The 22653-nt window shown below is 31.5% G+C and overlaps 1 protein-coding gene across 2 annotated transcripts in view; it reads left to right on the forward strand.

Moving 5' to 3' along the window:
- Positions 1-22653, forward strand: part of LOC106616087 (monocarboxylate transporter 7) — a 46113-nt gene continuing 23460 nt past the window's right edge. The window contains exons 1-2 of one of the 2 annotated variants that reach the window (XM_014232559.3): positions 1-174; positions 7963-8769. In XM_014232559.3, coding sequence (XP_014088034.1) covers positions 8695-8769 — 75 coding nt within the window. In that variant the 5' untranslated portion in view covers positions 1-174; positions 7963-8694. Of the gene's footprint in view, positions 175-3159; positions 3373-7962; positions 8770-22653 lie in introns of those variants that run through there. The other variant, XM_014232558.3, reaches the window with a different exon arrangement.

A 22653-nucleotide genomic window follows, 5' to 3' on the forward strand; every position in this document is an offset into this window, starting at 1 on the left:
GTTTCAATGTTAATTTCCATTTTAGTTCGCTTGAGTTCAGTTCAGTTCGACTTTAAACGTCGCCGTAACTTCGCGTCGTTCTCGTAGCTCCAAAGCTAAAACGCGACCAAAAAAATCATAAATTCTAAGAAAAGAGAAAAGTAAAACTTTGGAAAAATAATTACTATAAAATAGGTAAAAATCGCTTGAATATAAATGCTGATAAATGTAAAGTGTTGAGAATGTGTTAAAAGATTTATTCTTAAGCTTATTTTAATATGTTTTACTTTAAATCAAAATACTGAATTACGCAAATTCACAGACAAAGGAAAAAAGCAGCGACGGCGAAGATGTGAATGAATAAAAGAGTTTGGTTTAGGATTTTTTAAGTAGTAGTTGGTCCGTTAAAGTCCTGGGCTTAATTTTTAAATTCTAAATTTTTAAAATTATAATGAAAAAAATTCTCCTTAGGTTAATAATAAATTGCAGAAAAACACATAAAAGTATGTATTTAGAAATTATTCCAAAAAATTTTTATAATTATCAAAATTTAAAAAAAAAATTAAAATTATTGTTTTTCTTGATTATATTGCTCAAGAATAAAATTGCAGAAAAATTCAACTTACGAGTTTAAGTGCTCGTTATAATTTACTAAACGCGATATATAGTAAAAAAATTAATTAAAATCAAAAGTTAAAGGAAAGTTGAATAAATTGTTTCAGAATATCGTAACAATGATGAAATATATTTAAACAAAAACAACAAGCGAAATAAATAAATATTCGTATATATATTTTACATTTAATAGGTGGAAAAATTAATGCTGAAATACATTTTAGTTAATACGAGAAACTAGCAAAAATCAATAAATAATAATTTATTTTAAATTTTAATTGAAAAAAAAACTAATTAAACGCTAAAGATAAGCTTAAATGCATTCAAAATATATAAATAAAATCTCAAATTTATAAATATTATATTTTTCAACTTAGACAATGCCAAGTAAACATAAAAATGGCTTCACTTCCTCAGTGAGGCGCAAGATCAGTGCCTGAGAAATGCATTCCTTTTTATAATTTTAATGAGAAGAAAAAATAATTTGACTCAAAAGTTTTTTATAAATTAAAGAAAAATTTTAAAATGTACTTAATCTTTTACCTAAAAATATGTATATAACAAAATTTTTAAAATAAAAATAAATAAAACAATTTACATAAAAATAATAAATATTCATAAAAATTTACATTTTCTATTTAGACACTTCAATAAAAAAAATACTTATGAATAATTTATGTTAAATAATATATAAAAATTCACCACAAATTTAAAATGTTTTTGATCTTAATAAAAATTATAAATAATTCAAAAATTTATTAAAAGATTTAAAAAAAATAAAAAATAAATAAAATTAAAATAATAAATAAATAAAAAATATTTCTTATTTGGACAAATAATTTTTTATTCAAAATTTATATTAAATAAATTAAAAAAATATATACATATGCAAATATGTATTCATATATAAATTAACAAAAAATATACATAAAATTTTACAATTCGTACATATTTAGATACTATTGAAAAAATTTTATTTTATGAAAACTGCTGTAAATGCCTAATTGTATAGAACACTAGTAAATTTCGGATGGCTTTTGTTCGACCAAACGTTTTTTCGACCTTCGCTATCAATTAAATTACAATTATTTTTAATAAAATATAAATGAAAAATGTAATATATACAAAAACAGTAAAATAAAAACTTAAATATACATATTTTGCTCATAAAAGTTTTGAAACCATATAAAAATAAAAAGTTACAAATAAAACAAAAAAATATTTTCAGAAAAACAAAACACAAAAAAAAAATTATTTTCAAAAAAGCGCTTTCAATACGCAAATGCTTAGTAATTTCAAAAATATAATGCTAAATTTCACAATGCCAACAAAAAATCGTATGAAAATGAAAAACAAACTAGCGATGAGCGTATTTAAAAATGGGCTACGAAATCAGCGCAATGTGAAAGGAAAATTGCGAAACAGTCAAGCAGTTAGCCTCGTTATGCGGTGCTTCCAAGTTTTTGCACTTGTTTACTTTTCCAACACATACACGCTCGCACACATACATACATACATATACGAATTTGTAAGTCTGTATGTTTGTGAACGCGAAATTGTCGTAATTTCTGCTTGTTTACTTTTATTTAATAGACATTTCCTTATTTTCAAGTACCAAACAATAAAAAAAATCTAAGCAAAAGTCTCGGACTGAAAGAGCGCTTGCTCGTTAGCGACTATGTTTGGTATTTCTTAGAAGAAATTTTATATATGTATGTATGTAGTTATGTATAACTATGTATGTTAGGACAATGCCTTTCGGCGCTTCACCAACAGCACGTGACTTTGTCTAGCACCAATTAGTAGTTGTAGTAGCATTTTTCCTCAATTTTGTATCATGAAATCCATTGTGGCAACACAGCTCCGCAGTAATACCGGAAAAAGCATAAATAACAACAAAACATGCAACCATGACGGCACACTTTGAACGCCGCCGCATAAAGTAATAGACAACAAAATCAAAAAAAAACGTGCCGTAAACGTGAACGATTGGCGATGACGGCGACGCATCAGCTGTGAGCTGTGAGCCATGAGCGCAGCAAAGTAAGCACTCTCCAACTACACGCTGCTGACAAGCGCACTCTCAAACTCCCCCCTACCTATCAACACCTTGACGATGCGCTGTAGTGCAACGACAACAAAGGACAAGCATAAATACACACATACATACATATATACATTGCAGTAGTGCATTATATGTGTGTTGTGTTTACTCTACGCATATGGAGAGTCTCCCAGCAGTGCACCTGCACACTCACTCTCTATCGCTTGTGCGCTCTCTGAGAATTTTGTTTATTTCATTACTAGTTTTGTGCTTGCTTTTTTGCCGGCTATGAAGTCAAGCGTGCCGTTCCCGTTAGCCCATCTTCAGCTCTTTCCGCGCACATTGACGATTCAAAGATCACTATTACCACAACTATCAACATCTGCAAACAACACCAACAACATTAGCCCCACTACTGCAGACACACATATAGACATATATGTATAATGTGTGTGCGTGTGTGCGTGTACAGCAGTAGCGATAGTAACAGCAGCTGCAGCGGTAGTGTGTGGTTTTAGTCTTGTTTCGCAAATCAAACGCTACGGTACACAAAGCAACAAAAAACAACAAGAGCGTTAGGCGAATGCAAGAACGATTGTGCAGTGCATTATATAAATATATAATACTATATACATAACTACATATATGTGTGTGGAGCAATAAGCAGAACTCGGCTTACGGTCAGCTGAGCAAGCAAACACACACACAAACAAATCGGTCGGAACGCTGAAATGGTGCGGTAAAAATGTGCTTTGTGCGATTATTTTTATTTATTATTTGTGAAATGCAAAATCTAATTAATAAATAAAGAAAAAATAAAATTCTAACTCTACAAATAATAAAATTAAAATGCGAGAGTAAGGCAATTGTGTAACAGGTCTTAATAGCTTTTGAAAGTCAAGCGAATAATATGAAAAATATAAAGAAAACTAAACGCTGCAACAATAATCTCAACTAATATATACGCAAGTAGATTTATATTCGATACGATTACATAAAAAATCTATATGTATTTGTAGTAAGAAATTGAGCAAGCGAGCAGAAGATCAACTGCAGACACAAAGAAATTTTGTAAAACAAGAATCTCGTCTATTCAGCAATAAAAGTGTACATAAAACAAGAAACAATGTTAGCTTGGACGGCACCGAAAGTATAATACGCTTCACACGTGCACTTCTTATAGCATAAAAAAATATAAAATGTTATTTATCTTGACTTTGATTGGCAGTTTGTATGGTACCTAAATGCAATAGGGGACCGAACTGAATAACTTTTTCGGAGATTTTAGCGTTACCTTGGAAGTTTTCCATACAAGAATTTGTATGGCAGCTATATGATATAGTGAACCGATCTGAGGAATTTCTTCGGTGATCGTTGCGTTGATTTGGACAGCAACTTATAAAAAATTTCGTGAAGATATCTTGTCAAATAAAAAAGTTGCTCATATAAGAACATAATTTTGATGTGATTGATCTTCAGTTTGTATGGCAGCAATATGCTATAGGGGTTCGATATCGGCTGTCTTGATTAAATAAGTAGATTTTTGACGAGAAAAGGATATGTGCGAAATTTCAGATCGATATCTCAAAACCTGAGTGACTTGTTCGCCTATATATACAAACAGACAGACGGACAAGACTTAATCGACTAAGCTCGTCACGTTGGTCAGTTATATACATACATATATAATTTTTAGAGCCTCCGACATTCCCTTGCGGGTGTTATAAATATCATGGTAAACTAATATACCTTGTTCAGTGTATAAACATACATACATACAAACATATATACATACATACAAACATACATATGTATATATTTACAAAAACTTATAGCTACTTACATAAATATATATAATAATCTGTATACATAAACATCAAAAAATATTGACACTCTACAGTACAAAACCATAAAATCAAGGCCAACAAACATTTCCAATCCACTATGAATGTTTGTTGTAATTTGAGCCGCGAGCTCATTGAATATTCAAAATTGTAATTTACAAATACCTAACAACCAAGCGCCGAGTTGAAACTTGTAGCGCCCAGTGTAGAAGCCTTTGTATTTCAATTCTCGCCGATTCCAGTATTTTACAAAATTTTTGCTTTGCGATGCACATTTATTTTATCCACAGCGTTTTTGCTGTTGCCTACCTACTCTTCTTCTTTCCTTGGTTCTTATTGCATTCTTTCTTTATTCAGGCAATGTGAGGAATGGAAATTCACCCGGCAAAACCAGCTAAAAGTGCAAAAGCAAAAATGATTAAAAAATATTTCTGGCTTGTAGGTGTAAGTGAGTGCATGTAAGTGTGCGGACATACATGTGAGTGTAGGTGCTAATGTAAGTTGTTGACGTCATCAATGAATGGCCGATTAGGTCTTCAAATAAAATCAAAGTAGCACAAAGTGAAATGATTTAATGTCTTTTTGAAGGGGAAAATACAGTTTAAGGGGAGTAAATAAAGTAAAATGACATAAACTTAAAAAACAATACAAATAAATAAAATATAACACAATAAAATAAAATAAAATAATTAAAAAAAAAATAAATAAAATAAAACAGGAAAATCTCCACATATCAAAACTTTATTTAAAAATTATTTAAAAAAATATAATAATTGAAAAAATCATATCATTCTTTTATAATAATCTCTTATAAACTGTTTAAAAAAAATTATTATTTTTGCAAAAAAAAATATTTATAAATTTGGGTACTAGACTTAATTTACAAAACATGAACTATGTTTATGTAAAAAGAAATTACTTAATTAACAAAACCAACGAAATTTATTTAACTATTTCAATCAGACTAGCCAAAATAAATAAATATATATATTATTTATTTAAAAAATATTAATAATTTGTGATAAATACAAACTGAAAAAAATAGAAATAACACATAAAATTATATAAATATAGCACAAAAAGATGAATAAAATAAACTTAAATAAAACAAGTAAGGAAGGGCTAAGTTCGGATGTAACCGAACATTTTATACTCTCGCAAAGTCAAATGGTATACTCGTTTGAGATTTCTTTGTGGATTGACTGATATTTTCGGTAGAAGGTCAACTATAGGCACTGGGGTCCACGTATTTAGTACTTAGGGGCTTAAACAGTTTTGGTTAGATTTAGACAATTTTTGGCCACAAGGTGGCATACTTTAATCGCATTATTCACGCAAAGTTTTACCCCGATATAATCATTGTTGCTTGATATGCATAGTGGAAAGTGAAAGAATCAGATGGAATTTAAAATGGTGTTATATGGGAAGTAGGCGTGGTTGTAGTCCAATTTCGCCCATTTTCGCACTATGACATAGAAACATGAAAATAACGTTATGCACCGAATTTGGTTGAAATCGGTTAAGCAGATCTCAAGATATGGGTTTTCACCTAAAAGTGGGCTGTGCCACGCCCACTGTCTAATTTTGAACGCGGTTCCTATAAAGTCATCTTATACCATCTCAGAGATAAAATTTAATGTCTCTGGCGTGTTTAGTGCTTGATTTATCGCGCTTTTAGTAGTTTTTAACAGTACCGTTATATGGGGAGTGGGCGGAGTTGCCACCCGATTTCAACTATTTTCACACCGTCAATAGAGTGCTAAAAACATTTGCTTCCAGTGAATTTTGTTATTATAGTATTAGCGGTTTAGGAGATATGCACATTAAACCTATTAGAGGCGGGACCACACCCACTTTTTTAAAAAAAATTTTAACTGCAGATGCCCCTCCCTAATGTGATCCTGTGTACCAAATAACAGTCTTATATCTTATTGCGGAGCTTAGTTATGGCAAGTTATTTGTTTTTGATTAATGGCGTTTTGTGGGCGTGGCAGTGGTCCGATTACGCCCATCTGCAATACCAACCGTCTCACGGTACCATGAAACATGTCTACCAAGTTTCATAAAGATATCTCAATTTTTACTCAAGTTAGAGCTTGCACGGACGGACGGACAGACGGACAGACGGACGGACAGACGGACGGACGGACAGACAGTCACCCGGATTTCAACTCGTCTCTTCATCCTGATCATTTATATATATATAACCCTATATCTAACTCGATTAATTTTAGGTGATACAAACAACCGTTAGGTGAACAAAACTATTATACTCTGTAGCAACAGGTTGCGAGAGTATAACAAAGTAAACATTTTTATATTATAAAAATTATACATGTTACTACAGCAAATTAAATCTGAAACTCGCCTTGAAAAAGAAAAAACTTAAATAAACTAAATAATTAATAAATTGATAGACCAACGAAATTGTGATACGATTTATCAAAGCGAGGCCATATCAAAATTCCATTTTTATTTGGAAAAATACAGTAAATTCAGAAGTTAACGAAACGGAATGAATAATATACATACTAAAATATAATGATTAATTTCATTTAAGGGGTGATAGCCATTTGTGAACTTCATAAAAATCAAATTTTTATTACATTTATATCGAATGTACATACATTTGAGAATATTCTCCGAAAATTTGAAGTTGATCCGGCAAATGGTTTCGGAGACATAAGCTTATTTGTAAAAAAAAGTTTAAACTTAGTGAAATAGGCTCTAAAAACGTTAAACGCGTTTCTTCTCGAAACGCTGTTTCCAGGGTCGGTGAAGAAAATTTCTCTGAAACAGCTGGGCCGATCGGTTTGAAATTATCACACGGCCTTTGAATATATTTGATAAATTTATAAAAAATTATAAAATATGTAATTTTTTCTGAAAATTAATATTATAATAATAATATTATAATAATATTATATTTTTAATATATATTAATTGGAATAATAAAGAAGTTAAAATTTTAAAGAAAGTTTTTACAAGTAATTGTTAAAAGCAACACACTTTTTTAAACAATTGCAATTTTCTTAATGAAATAAAACATATTCTATTTCTATCAAAACTTTCTTTCAAGAGTTTGATATATCTTTGCGATATAATTAAACCTAAAATATAACTTTAAAAAATGTTATATTGAACTGTAAAAAACACAATAACATTTATAATCAGTAAATATTTGAAAAAGGCGGAAAAGCTACGCCAAATGCATTCTGTGTTTGCCGCACCGGAAATGAATATTACCAACAAAGTTAAAAAGCAAAAATCAATTCACGCCCGTCGAACATGTGAAAACGTTGAAACTTTTAGTAATTAAATTACTAAAGTGAATTAGCAATAGCATATGAATGGAAAATTACTGACAATAAAGTGTGCAAACTAATAAAAATCTAAAAATGCATAAACTAATCATTACTAACATTTTTTTTCAAGAATTTTACTTATTGTTATTTTGTTTTTTTTTTGTTTATTTTGCAGTTAATTAATGAGATAAGCGCCGATACTAAACACTTAGTATAAATACAACAAACTTACGTATACCATATTTGCCAAAGTCCAAAGAGAAAATGCCAACTATAAGAAAAATATTACGAGAATATCCAATCTGACGTATGCACATAGACGCTTATGTATGCATTTACATACAACAACCAATATGTTAATCATAAGACTATGCCACCTAGTGCCAGCAACAACAACAACCTAACCTAAGTAAACCCACCAAGAACAAAAGTGCCCAAAATATCACAACAACGCAAAAAAACAAATCCAAGCGCCGAACGATTTGCTGCGTGAATAACAAATAAGTATAAGCAACAGCAGAATATTACGTTTCAAAAGAACAGCGCTGAACAAAAGTCACAACGACACGAAAATAATATGCGCGGATAATAGCGAAAGCAGGAAGCAAAACAAGTAGTGTGAACAAAATAGCCCACCGATAAAGAAAAGCAGTTAAACAGTGCCAACAAAATAAAAAAACAAAAAACAGATAAAAAGAGCATTTAAAATAACAAAACAAAAAACAAAAACAACAATTGAAAATATCAAAAGTTCAACAGCAGCAGTAACAACATATCCACCCCCCAATCGAACAAACAACCAAACAATACAATACCAAAAACAAATAGTGATAAAAAAAACAATATATATATATATATATACAACTATTCAAAGCAAACAACAAAACACAGCGTTCCAGCGTAAAATATGAAGCAAACACGTAAGGTTGCTCCCGATGGCGGTTGGGGCTGGGTGGCCTGCTTCGGCGTCAGCTTAGTTAATGTGAGTAGACACGCTTTTACTTTCGATATTTATCTCTTTATGTACATATTTATTTAGATATATGTATGTATATGTGCGCATACCTAAGCATATATAATATAATCCATATGTACATACATCCATATATACACTTAGTTCCACTTAGTTAGATGTGGGCGTGACCAAATTCATTCATTACGCTTTTTAATCAATTTTTTATGCATATTTAATATTACTCATTAAAAGGATATTCAGGATGTAGGTATATATATATATATTAATGCCATTAGGGAAATGTAGGTATACATAAGTATGTATATTCATATGTAAGTTCTGGCAAAACATATCCCATATATAAGTATAAGCAAAAGGACAACAGTTTGCAGACTACGTCATTTGGCGAGCCGGAATGGCTTTACTAAAATAGATTTAATACAAATGGTTATGATTATTACAAATTGATTTTCGCAATTTTTTATGACTCAGTATTAATTAATGTAAAATTTACCCGTAATACATATTTTTCTGTGACAGCTGTTGTGTGCAAAATTGACATCATATTTTCATAATAGATTGATACAAGAACTTCTAGCTAATATTTTAAGGTTTAAAACAGTCTGGTAACATGAGACTCCAGAAGTAATTGACCGTTAAGAATTCCATATTGGTTTTTTAAGAATTTTCGTATTTGATTTTCCTATTTTCCAGTTAATTGTGTTACAAATAAATGCACTTACATACAGATATATGTGCACATATTTCCCTTTCCATACTCTATCTCAATCTACTTTATCTACACTTTTCTTTGCAAGCAGGTTAAAATACCTGCTAAAAACTATTTACAAAATATGTGCATATAAACCAAATTTGATTATATCTTTATATATCCGAAGCAACATCTTTGTAGAAAAACACCCTTCCTTTGTTAACTGTCAAACTATACCCAAAGCGAGACAGGTGTGCAAGCCGCAACAAACATCCAGTTTTTCGTTGCATTTGTAGTGTTGTTGTAGTTTTGGTTTAGTTGTTTGCGCCTTCAAGCATATCCAGAAGAGACACAAAACTCAGTCTATTATTACTTTTTAATGTCTTTTGTTTTGCTTTTACTATCACAGCGGTTTGTTTAGTTTTCGTCGCTGATGTGCATCCATCCGTCCAGACAATGGAACAGTCAACCAAACAGCTGAGGCCATCCTGCACCTCTAATTTTTTATGGTTAAGCAAATGCATGAATAAGTTTAGTGGTGTGTGTGTGTGAGCGTCATACAAGCCGTTTGCATTGTATTTTTCCAATGGCAATAAAATGAACAAACAAACAACAAACGTGTGCCATGCACTCAACACGTGATTACTGAAAAACTCTGAGCCGATCGTATACATTTTGTGCACAGTGTTTTGTGATTAGTATTTTACGAGGCATAAATGCGTTAGGAGTTGGTAATATTACACCAACATTTGTATATTTATGTGTAAATTTATTTCTTTGTTGTTCGTTTAACATTTTTATGGTCATAAATTTTCGGCGTAGAGTACTTATGGAAATATTAATGAGCTTACATGTGTGCTACCTTTTTGTGTAAATAACTTGTAGCGTATGTAAATGTCTACTTCGGTGCTGCTTTCAATATTGCTAAGTATATTTTTACAAGATATCTGACAGCGAGATTAATTTCCCTGACACAAAGATTACAAAAATAAATAATAATAATAACTAAAGAAAATAAATAAAAAATTAAATAATTAATAAAAAATTTCGTTAAAAACCAAAAAAAAAAAAACAAAGAATTAAAATTGTTGTTAGATAATTAAAAATACACTTTTTATAAATATAAAAATATAATTAAAAAATTAAAAGAAATAAAACAAACTAAAAAAAAAAAAAAAAATAAAACAATAAAAACTTAAAACCCAATCAAAAGAATTTTTATTTAAAAAATTACACTGTTTTATAACTGTTAAAAATTATAAAATTTCTCGGTTAAAGCCAAAAGTGTGTCACACTTCTTTCAAACTACCGTTAATTTTGCCAAAATTTATCTTTATGCACCTTTAATAGATTTATTGCAACAATAACGATAATAAAACAAAATTTGCTCTGTATTGTTGGAATCTTCAACTGATTAGAGAAATGGCGGATTTTTAATTGACTATTACATTGCATAAAACGTTTTTAAAAAGGTTACCCATTTTAAAAATTTAAGTTTGAAGAAAACGTCGAAGACTCAATAAATAATCATAACTAGTGAAAGGCTGAATTGTTTTAGCCAAAATTGCTCAATTTCGACCAAAAATAGTGTCACGTTGACATTTCTCAGGAGATATTAGACTCAGTGCGCGACGACCCAGATTTGCTCCAGTGGGCCATAACTGATGATGAATCATGGCTTATGACGTGGAGACCGAGACCGAAAAGAATGGGCCAAGTTCGGTCGAATGTAAAGGTTTTGCTCATAGTTTTCTTCTATTGCAGCGACATCGTGCTTCATGAGTTCTTGCCTAAGGGTCGTACGGTCAATAAAGAATATTACCTATAAGTTGTGCGTAATTTACACAAAGTAGTCCGTCTGAAACGCCCAGATTTGTGGAAGAACAAAAATTGGCTTTTGTACCATGATAACTCCCCTGCTCACGCATCGTTGCTTGTGCGCGAATATTTGGCCAAAAACATTACATTAATGGTGCCGCAGCCAACACACTCCGCAGACCTGGCCCCTGTGCCCTTTTTCTTCGCAAAACTGAAAAAGCCTATGAAAGGAGATAAAAACGAAGGAGGAGCTGAACAAGATCACAAAAACATGTTTTTTTTAAATGATTTAGGGATTGGAAAAAAACGCTGGAATAGATATTCATGAATATATGTATAAACACTTTCTTAAGAAATACAAAATTCGCGATACTTTTGAACAAAACTCGTGTTTATTTCGAGAGCTTATCAATGCCAGAGCAATGCTCTAAGAATGTAGAAATCTACTTCGAAATAGTAAATATAGACAGATAGGAAATATTTAATTGGCCGAGCAGAATAAATAATATTCTATATATGTATGTATGTGTATTGGAAAAGTGCAAGTTTTGTAATAAATTCATACTTGAATATACATATTGTTGATATTTATTTTAGATTAGAAATTTTCCGTTGATAATTCGATTGCATACATACATGTGTATAATGTGTGAGTATTTGCACTTATGTATGTATCATGTATATGCTATGTATAGCACATAAAAATAATAACGTTTTGCCCACGTGTCCGTGATAAGCGCACGAGCATGTAAGTAGTTATGTTTTGCAATTAGCCTTGCGAAAATACTTGTGTACAAAAAACCAAGAAGTTACAAGGTGTTTCAACAGCAATTTTAATAAAATAAAATATAGCTGTCCTTATGACTTCATAATTTGTATCAAACCTTGACTTTCTGCAGTGTAAAAAATAAAATCATTCTTTTGTGGCTCTAATCTGTTATCTTTGATATCTTTAATATTGTAATATGAAATAAATACTCGTATGAAACTCTATTTAAAATACATATTCTAAAATTTTCAAATAACGAAAAGGTTTAATGAAGTCGTTCAAAATTATTTTTAAAAGGAAATATCAATTGTATCTTCAATGCTTATAATTTTAAAGCATTGAATCATAAAATATTGATGAAAAAAATTAAATATTTTTCGAGTTACACGCGATCTTCGACGGTGCTAAAAGAAAGTTCTCTACTGCTGCCTTGTTCCGACTGCTGATTCGCCGTGGATAAACCCTAAAAAAAATTCTCTAGAAGGTATTGTTCGTACAAGGACTTACGGTCGCAAAAAAATCAAAAATAAGCAAAATGGCGGTGTTAAAAAGTTTTAATCTACGCAAAATTTCGGTCGTTTTGGCCTGCCAAAATTCGACTTTTGTACAGGTCAAAGCACTGGTAGATCATTGTATAGAGAACTATATACAGAACAGGCAAAAAGATTTGATAGTGATCGGATTATTTGTCTCCGAATAATCACTCAGGCAAATTTCAAAAATGCTCTTTCAAGAAAAAGGCTACACTTTAGAAGGCTGTAACTCAAAAACCATTTGAGATATCGATTTAAATTATATTTTTAAAAGTAAGACACATAAAAAAATAAAAAAATAAAACAATTTTGTTTTTTTTATAATTTAACCCTAGGTGCGCCTCTTAACTTCTGCTCTCTTGTAAGATTATTTGTATTGGCAAACATATTAAAGTACAATAGTATAACTGTCCGCTCTTCTAACTCTACGTGGCATAATAATCTATTGAATTTATGCCAGTTGCTTGTTCGATTCGCTACACTCGAAGCGTCGTAGAACCAAAATTCGCACAATTTAAGTGCACAAGAAACTTTAGCAACTACAGTGTAATAAAAAATATCAGAGATAACCAGTGTGACGAATAATATACTCCTAATCTTAAAACACACAAAAAAATCGGATGATTGTAGTTTCCGTCTCAAAAACAGTCGTGCGTGTTTGTCTTATCAATAACTGATTGTCAGACATCAATCCGTGAGCTCAAGGAAGCTTTTGATAATTGATAAATGTGAATGTATGTAAATATATACAGTGGCAAGCACAAATAGGCCCATATAAATACATATTTTGTTAGGTATGTCTCCCTCAAATATATATGTTTAATCACATAGAGTTATTTGACTTAATGGCATCAAACTGATATGCATTTAATTCGAGACACACGTGCATCCATAATATTTTATGTGATAAACGAAACTGTTACCATTAAGCTGACAACGCGTTTTACTACTTCCTGCTACAGACACAACCTTTGTCGATTCATAGTCAATCTATAAGTAAACTGATTGATAAGAAAGTGCAACAAAAAATTTGTAAATGAAGCACAATGGAGCGAATCAGGACTAATTATCTGCTTAATCGAATGGGCGCACATGTCAAATAGCCATGCAGCTGTGTCGTATGATGAGCTCACCGCTCTTGTGAATATTACTCACCAGCTTATCAGCCATTGCTTGTAAAGGCAGTGGCAGCAGAGGTTTCAGAAACAGATGTAAAGCAAATAAAAAGCAGATGTTGATAGCAGTTATAATTATATGCAATGTCTTGCTGGAGTATAAGCTTAATTCGCAGCATTTACAGGGTGTACCAAAAAGGCTAGAAAAAATATCATTAAAATTAGTTTTAACTAGTTTTGCAATTTTCTTTTATATTAATTGTGAGCTCGATTTTTAAAAATATTCTGTTTTTCTAGGTCAGGACTTTTACAGTTTTTGAATGCTATAACATTTTTTTGGTATGTGAAGTCTCAGTTTGGCTTTATTTTGTTAATCGATAAATATTGAGTATTGTTTGCATACAAAAACAAATCCAAAAATTATGGAAACTGTGAAATAATGGAAAAATATATTTTTTTAAATATATTATTTTTAATTGTTTTAGATACGAATTATTTCTCAAAAGTAAATTGTTATTTTATATTTTATAGAACGTAAAACAGCATTAAATTTAATATTTTTTTACATTAACATAGAAAAGCCTTCGCCTGCCCGATTACACATACAAAGGACACAAAAACAAGAAAAAATAAATTAAATAAAAAATAATAACAAAAACAAACTTGAGCGCTCATACGCCCCTCAGGCCCATGGCTACTCGCATTATCGAGTGAACACTCAAAAGTATCAACGAATAAATTTCTTATAACAAATACAACAACTTTTATAATATTCCACTAACATAAGCACTATGCATACTTGAAATTACCGCAAAAACAGTGCAAATAATTACACAAAACTTGTGACTATACACAAAAATGTTCAAGTGATTATTTTGACAAAACTGGCATGAGAGCAGTTATGACGACAGCAATGGCAGAAAATAGTGTCACTGCCGGCAGCAGACGCACTCAGTAACAGTAAATTCACGTCCAGATATGAATTGGAGTGTTTGAGTGATCTTGTGTTCGATCATGTGGCCAAAAAATGGCAGAATTATTTTTTTTTAATAAAATGGGCATAGAAATAAGATATATGTGTGTATGTATATATGTGTGTGAAAAAACTATAGCTTGTTATTTTTTCTATTTTTTCTATTTGAAATTGACATTGCTTCCGTCCTGTTTATGAGTAAAATAATATCATGTGGCAATGTTGACATTTAAGTATTACATTTTTGATATACATATATGTAACTAATTATGAATTTTACATGCGTGGCGATCAAGGCGATTCTTGCACTTCGTACAAGTGGCGCATGACGTCACAACAGTCAGCTGATCAGTGAGAGGTCTATCAGATTGTTACGAGTAAAGCATATTTTCACAACTCAATTTCTAATCGCCAATTTCGTGGCCTTCTTCTTGCTGTTACTAGCAACAACATATGATATATTAAGAGTCAGGTGATCAGTAATAGATATGTCAGAATTATAATGATTGACATACGAAATCATTCGGCAGCTATATCTCGGTCAATTTAATTTCCATTCCTACTCATAAATGGAATCAGCTGCTGAGTATGATATAAATCGAATGATTGAAATAATTGATTATAATGGAATTTTTTCTCAACTTTTAATGTTCGCGTTGAACTTCAAAACAGTTACTTAACGTATACATAATCTTAATAAGATTAATTTTTGTGACTCAAAACTGTAGCTAAATAGAAAACACATAACTTCGTTTTTGGTTTGCATAAACCCCTAGTTGGATTCCATCGCGTTTTAACACACATTTCACTATTTCAGGGTTAACACATTTTTGCAAATTAAATTTTTTGCTTTAATTAGTAGTTTTTAGAATAAAAACGTCTCACGCATATTTTTAATTGTTGACTTGTTATATGTCGAGTGAATGTTTGGTGAATATTTTTACAGTTGTTTTGGCATAGAAATAGGTAATTATAGATTTTTTTTTTGTTAGAATGAATTATATGCGAAATAATATTTTTGTTTCAATGGAAAATAAAAATATACAAATTTTGAGATATTATTGCGTGCTGGTACGTGCTAAAATTTCATTTATTCCTACATTTTCTTATGACTTAAGTAAAACAATTTTCTGATTGACTGAGCTGCTGATATTGTTGTTGCGGCAGAAAACAGTATTTAAATTGTTTTGAAGAAGACCGACGATTTAATAATTATTGTTTCGATATAAATCCGAGTTCGTTCCAGTTGAATAGACTAAACTGTTGTGAAAAAAAATTTTGAAATGGACTTTATGTCATCAAGGATTGCTACACAATACTAGGATAATTCGAGAATATCTAATAGAGTGCTTGAAATATATCTAATAAGATATTTTTGCAATTTCTTATTGGATATAATCCCAAAAAAATGATGTTCGCTTCCGTGTTCGATGAATTAAATCATCTAGTTCAGCCAAATATAAAGTTTATACCCTGAACAGGGTATATTAAGTTTGGCCTGAAGGAAATATTGAAGAACCTATAAAGTATATATATATAAATAATCATCGTGAGCTTAGTCGATTTGGCCATGGCTTCTGCATAGGTAAACGCGAATTAGTCTCTCAAGCATTGAGGTAATGATCTCAGATTTAGCACACGTTCTTTTCTCTTCAATAAACTGCTCATTTACTAGAACCGCCAATATCGGATCACTATATAGGCACATAGGCAGATTACCTTGTCAGAATAAGTTATATATATAGTTACTATAAAAAATACACCTGTGAAGTTTCGGTGCAGCCGAAGTTAACGATTTTTTCTTAAAAACACTTTATCTAGGCGGCAAGTTTCAACAACTTTTAAGTCAATTTTAAACAATAAACAATTTCTGCGTCGTTCTAATCATTTTTTGAACGTAATTAACCTTGCTGAAAACTTCTTTATAGTTAGTATATTTCTTCAATAATTTTAGAAACATGGTAACACAAGATATCGCTTCAAAAACACATATTGGAAGAGATTGTGATATTGATGCAATTATTTTATTACCCTCTGCAATATGGTTTTAAATGTGCGAATGATAATATTGCCGTCGTTTAAAATAAAGGCTTTGATAGGTGTATAAGTAACAGTAAAAACTTTCTTTATTTTATAACAAGGCACACGACCAACTCTTTTACTACTTTTCATTATTTTCCTAATCACTAAAAATTAACATAAAGCGTAAAATTGTTGAATTTGCATTATCCCTTAGCGCTTTTCTGTATACAGAGCTTTTCGCAAGTTCTCTTAACGCTTATTATTTTGCACATACATAAAAAATTTGTAAGAAAAAAATATATTTCTGAAATTGAAAATATAGTGCGCTTGAAAACATTTGCTCAAACACTTAATAAATAGCGGCGAAAAGGCTTCAAAATAAATAAAAATAAATTAATTCGCACTTGCTTGCATTTGTGAAACATAAAAACTCACTATTGTGATGTTTATACCAAAAGAAATTTATTTGTGCAAAACAGTTAATTGATTAGTCAATAAAATATCTAAATTTATGGTCGGATGTGTAATGAACACTTTTATTTAGATATAAAAGGTGTTTTGTAGACATGTGGTTTTCAATCGAAAAAACGCATATAATTTAATAATAATATTATGGCAAGAATCTATTATAAAGATAAGGGTTTGCCATTATGTTTTAAAAATGATTTCGGGCAAGTCACCGCAGCTGGCTCGAATAAATTTCAGCCGAGAGGTCCCATTTCGACCCCTTATTACAACAATTGGGGCGCCTTATATTCTCTTCTTCAATAAATTGATGGTTGCGTTGGCTATGTGGCATGTAGCGCGGTTTTGTTTGAACCAAAGGTCGTCCACTACAGCATCCTACAATTCAGGCACGAAAACGTCATGTTGTATAGAGTTCCCCATTAATTGTAATATTATGGCTGGCTTCATTTTTGAAGAAATATGGACCAATGATTCCCTCTGCCCATAGAGCACACCAAACAGTGACAATAATGGCTTGTGGATTATCATCAGTCCAAATGCGACAATTTTGTTTATTCACGTACCACCTCAACCAAAAGTGAGCAGCAGCAATAGCGTCTTCGGTGCACACTGTACGGCGTCTCTGAAGATGCGCATTTTCCACTAGTGTAGACATGCTCTATAAAGAATTTGATCGAAAGCATGCTGATTTACGAGATATTGGGCCCCAAATCCGGCTCCGAGTATATTATTCATGTTGCTCAGTCAGCTTTAAACGCGTTTCCTAAAAGTAGTTTTGGGACAATTCTGACAAAATTGTGATATTCGAAATCTGTAAATTGTTATTGATTCACAAAATATCTCGGTATGTTTAGACAAGAATTTTTTGGAAATTTCGTTCCGATTTTTTATAGAAGTATATCCAAGTTTAAGAAATTTGCAAATATTCTGGGTAGTTTCTTTGCAGGCCATCATCCAAAATATACCCAAAAATTTGATCGCGAAGGTACATGACCCACTTAAAATAACTAAAATAAATATATTTTAGACCACCGAAGACACATTAACTTAATGCTCAGTTTATGTGGACAATAGAACTATAGTTGAAAGTAGTGAAATTTTGACAAAAGTTGATAATTTAAGGTTTGGAGTACTCGTAGTTTATTTGCGAAACGTTAATATTTGCTTCCTAATGCAAAATTAAGCTTCTTAAATATTAGCAATTTGAAGGGTTTTGAGTGCGTGACTAACAGACGGTTGATTCAAAATCATGCCAAAGTAAAAAGTAATGCTATAATAGAATATGCAAGTAGAGTATTTATTCTCCGACTATCTTTTAAGCATCAAAATTTACTCGTAAAACCCATAAGCCATTCGGAAGCCGAGTTGGAAGAGTGGAGTTTTGTTCGACAACAACAAAAAAATATTATAAATTAGTGCAAAAGCTCTACCAAATACTTTAAAGAGATTAAAAAGGCACTCATAAAATTGGTGTTTTCTAAGTTCTGAGGTAATAAGCACTTAAAAATAAGTAAATCAAATAAATGTAGGCACATATAAGTATGTACATGTGTATTTAAATATTATATATGAATAGATTCACACTTAAGTTAGGCCAAGAAAATATTCAATGTCAATTGAGTTACTATTATATTTTATTTATGATGTTGTTGTCAACAACAAGTGTCTGGCATTGTGTTCGATAAAGCTGCCACTTTCTAATATTTAAGGTAAAAGAACGAGGCACGCAAAACTAAAGCATGTGAGTTTCTATATTTATATATTATATGCAAGGAAAGTATATATGTACTACTCTGCTATGTGCTCTAAAGTGTGTCATCGATTTTAATGCAACGGCAGGTTATGTGCGAGCCTGTGTATATAATCGTGTTTAATAAATGCAATAACAAATGATATTATATTAAACCAAAAAACAAAAAAAAAATTAAAATAAAAAACGGCCAAGGTTAACGCAACCGGTAAATATATACAGAAGAAGAAAAAGAATGTTGCACAATGTGCCAGTTGACAGAAAATTTTTGCGCATATCTACTATCTAGATAGGCTTAAGCGTATGAATACAATGGACGCAATTCTATGAGTGAATGCTCGTGTGTTTTTCACTGACAGTCGATTGTCTCTTTTTGTTGTTGCTGCTGTTGACTTTTATGCTGTTGCAGCTGACGATGTAAAACTATTTACGAGGAAAGTTTCATGAGAAAAGTCATGTTACTCTTACACATACTCGCATATGTGTGTGCTGTACAGTTACGCTATATATAGTTGATGCTTTACCGATGTACATATTTATGTGTGTCTAGCTACATTCATATAAAGAGCATCTAAAACCTATGCCCGTCAGTATGTATCTGTTGACTCAGAAGTGTGGATATTGTGCGTTATTAATGAAATTAGGCCATTTTTCACTCTCTTAAGTTAGCCGCTATATACAAGTACATACTACCCTATGTACATTTTACACACTATATTCCAGCATGTAAGTATACACCAACTGGTTGTCAAACTATTCACAGACAGAGAAAAAATATTTTATCGAATATAAATAAATGTCTATAGGTGATCTGAAAAGAATTGCATTCAAAAACAAGCAAGGAAGAGCTAAGTTCGGGTGTAACCGCACATTTCATACTCTTGCAACTTGCTTGGATCAAAGTTAGGGTCATATCTTCAGGTGCAAAGGTTTGTTAGAACAATGTAAATCACTATTTGTATTTAGTATATAGTAGTTTGGGTAATTTTTGGATCAATTTCACATATTTTCGGCATTAAACTATAGTATATCCAATATTATACGTTCAGTCAATTTTGCTAAGGTTTCTTACTTATTTGCCGATATATGCAACCAATGCATTTCTTAAACTAACTGTTTTATTGTTGTGTCAAATATATGACTGTTATTTGACGTATCCTGTATTTAACATTTCCTGTCAAAAACCGAACTTTGCCAAAAGCAGTGTTTGGAACCAAAAACCAGCAAATTGAACGAAAACTAGGTGTTGTACATATAGAAAGAGTCTAGACGTATTTTTGGACATCTGCTCAATTACGGTTCAATTGAAATATGACCTAACGACCAGCCATCGCGTATAAGCAGAGATAAAGAGATGTACATCTATCCTGTCATTGGTTGTTCAGAACTATTTGACAGTTGAAAATGGAAAAAAAATGCAAAATGTTATAAAAAATATGCAAAGTTAGAGGCGTGGTAAAAGTTGACTATCCCTTTACCACTGTCAATAAGCAAGCGGCATCATACTGGATATTGTTATAAAACTCGTTCTAGATTAATAATGTAACTAAAAATATGTAACTTCTTGGCAAATGAAAAAGAAAAGAACACTTCTACCCCTAGCAGAAAAAAAGGAGTGGAAAACACGAGCATCAATAGTTTGTATGACAGTGCAATCCACATGTGAACTGATGGATCATAAGATCATAAGCAGAGGAGCAGGGTTCTTCTATGGCCACTTTCCACTTCCTAACTCAAAGGCTACAAAACAACTATGCCTTTGATATCGAGAGCATGGGTATAGCAAATTACCGTTTTAACTAGCAGGTCTCTCTTAGCTATCGACTGTCAAGTAGGTTAATAGACAATCAAATCGAGGTATTGTTCTTTCCTGCTGTTCAGCTTATTCAAATGTTGCTTAAATTTTTGGAAGATAGAGAAAAGCCTCACTAATAATTCAAAGCATTATTTAAAACAACAGTGGTACGATTTGAATGGCGGACCAATAAAAATCTATTACTTTTAGATAAAAAGGCAACCCACTGTTAAGGTAGGGGTAAACAAAGAGTATTTACCTCTGGGACCTCATATTCAAAACTTTCGATATCTCAGATGGCGAAGTGTTAGAGCCTTAGCTTGCTGCCAACATAGGCGAATACGAAATGATCCAACCTAAAAGACATGAAAAATACCGAAAACCGTATAACCAAAGGAAAGTTACAAATGAAATTTTGTTAGCAAAAATAACTTCAACCCAAAATATTAAATTTAAAAATTATACTTGAAAAAAATTGTAAATAGTTATTTAAACAACAAAAACTATTGAACATCAAAACGATAGCGATTTCGTTGGCCTACAAATAGGCGCGCGAGAGCAGAGCATAAAAATAGCACGGTATTTACATATATGCAACATAGCCGGTGGCAGTTAATACTCGCACGTGCGTGTGTGTGTGTGTGTATGTGTTGGAGCGCATCCATGCAAGAAACTGCATGCGCGACTTTGGTCTTGTCTCCAGCTAAATATAAAAATGGTGTACACGCATACGACACATGCAAAAATATTGCAAGCAATTTAAAAATAAAACGAGGCTGCACAATTGGAGCGCCAAGACACTTCTCACAGCGCTGCGCTTGGGTGGCGGTCATTTGGCAGCGTTAAGTGCTCGCTTTGTGGCAACGACTTGTTGCGCCAGCACACTTGCGGTGCTTTTTATTGCTTTTCGTGAACTTTTGTATTTTCACAATTGTTACCCAACAATTCGTTCAGAGACACAGGCGGCGAAAGCAAAGTAAATACGGAAAAATACAGAATGGCGAAATTCTAAAACGAGATTTCTTGCTTTCAAATTTTATTTTCTTTTGTTTTTACTTTTGTCGCGCAAGTAACGTAAATTGAATGTAATGCTTGTGCAAAATTAAATATACTTAAATAAATTTTTTGTTAAGTACTTTTCGTATTTTACTCTTAGTTAATTTTTTTTGGGATAATCATTCATTACCATTCAATCAAAGGTTTAATTATACTCTGAACATATAAATTGTATGGATATCAAGTAACACCAAGAAGGAAACGACGGAGACCCTATAAAGTATATGTACAAGTATATAGGTCTAGTAACCAGAAATACATTATTTATCCAGTAAAGTTTCGTGATTGCTTGATTCAGTATTGTTGGAGTCATCAAAGATGAAGACCAGCAATAAGTCAATATGCCTGAATTTACAATACTATAACAGCCAATCACGCGCTGTTTTTGAGATATAAATCTGCAATTTTGCGAACGTTCTTTCTACTTCAGGAAGCTGATCATTTGTCGAAGACACCGATATCTGACCACTATAGTATATAGCTGTCATACAAACTGAACTATCAAAATCAAGTTCTTAGTTGGTGTTACTTTTGTTTCTACCTTCTGCATTTTTTATTAGATAGCGAACATCTCTTCTTATAATTATTGCATATCATTTGGTTAAAAGATAATTTTTTTGTTTGCTTCTTCTTCTTATGATTTAGCATTGCGTGTGCAAGTGGTCATCGAACTTTTTGCATTGCAAATATTATAATACATATGTACATATGTATGGATATATGTGTATTTACTGTGTGCACACAAACACTTCAATTTATTTGCATATTTTTATTTTATCAAACGGTTTTACTTAAACAAATTACGACCTTTGAGTTGCGTCTGAACTTTTCATTGGGGGAGTGTGTGTGCAGAATGTTATTTTACGAATTCACCTATATATGTACATGTTAACTTAATAC

The sequence above is a fragment of the Bactrocera oleae genome, chromosome 5 (assembly GCF_042242935.1).
Source record: "Bactrocera oleae isolate idBacOlea1 chromosome 5, idBacOlea1, whole genome shotgun sequence".
Taxonomy (NCBI): domain Eukaryota; kingdom Metazoa; phylum Arthropoda; class Insecta; order Diptera; family Tephritidae; genus Bactrocera; species Bactrocera oleae.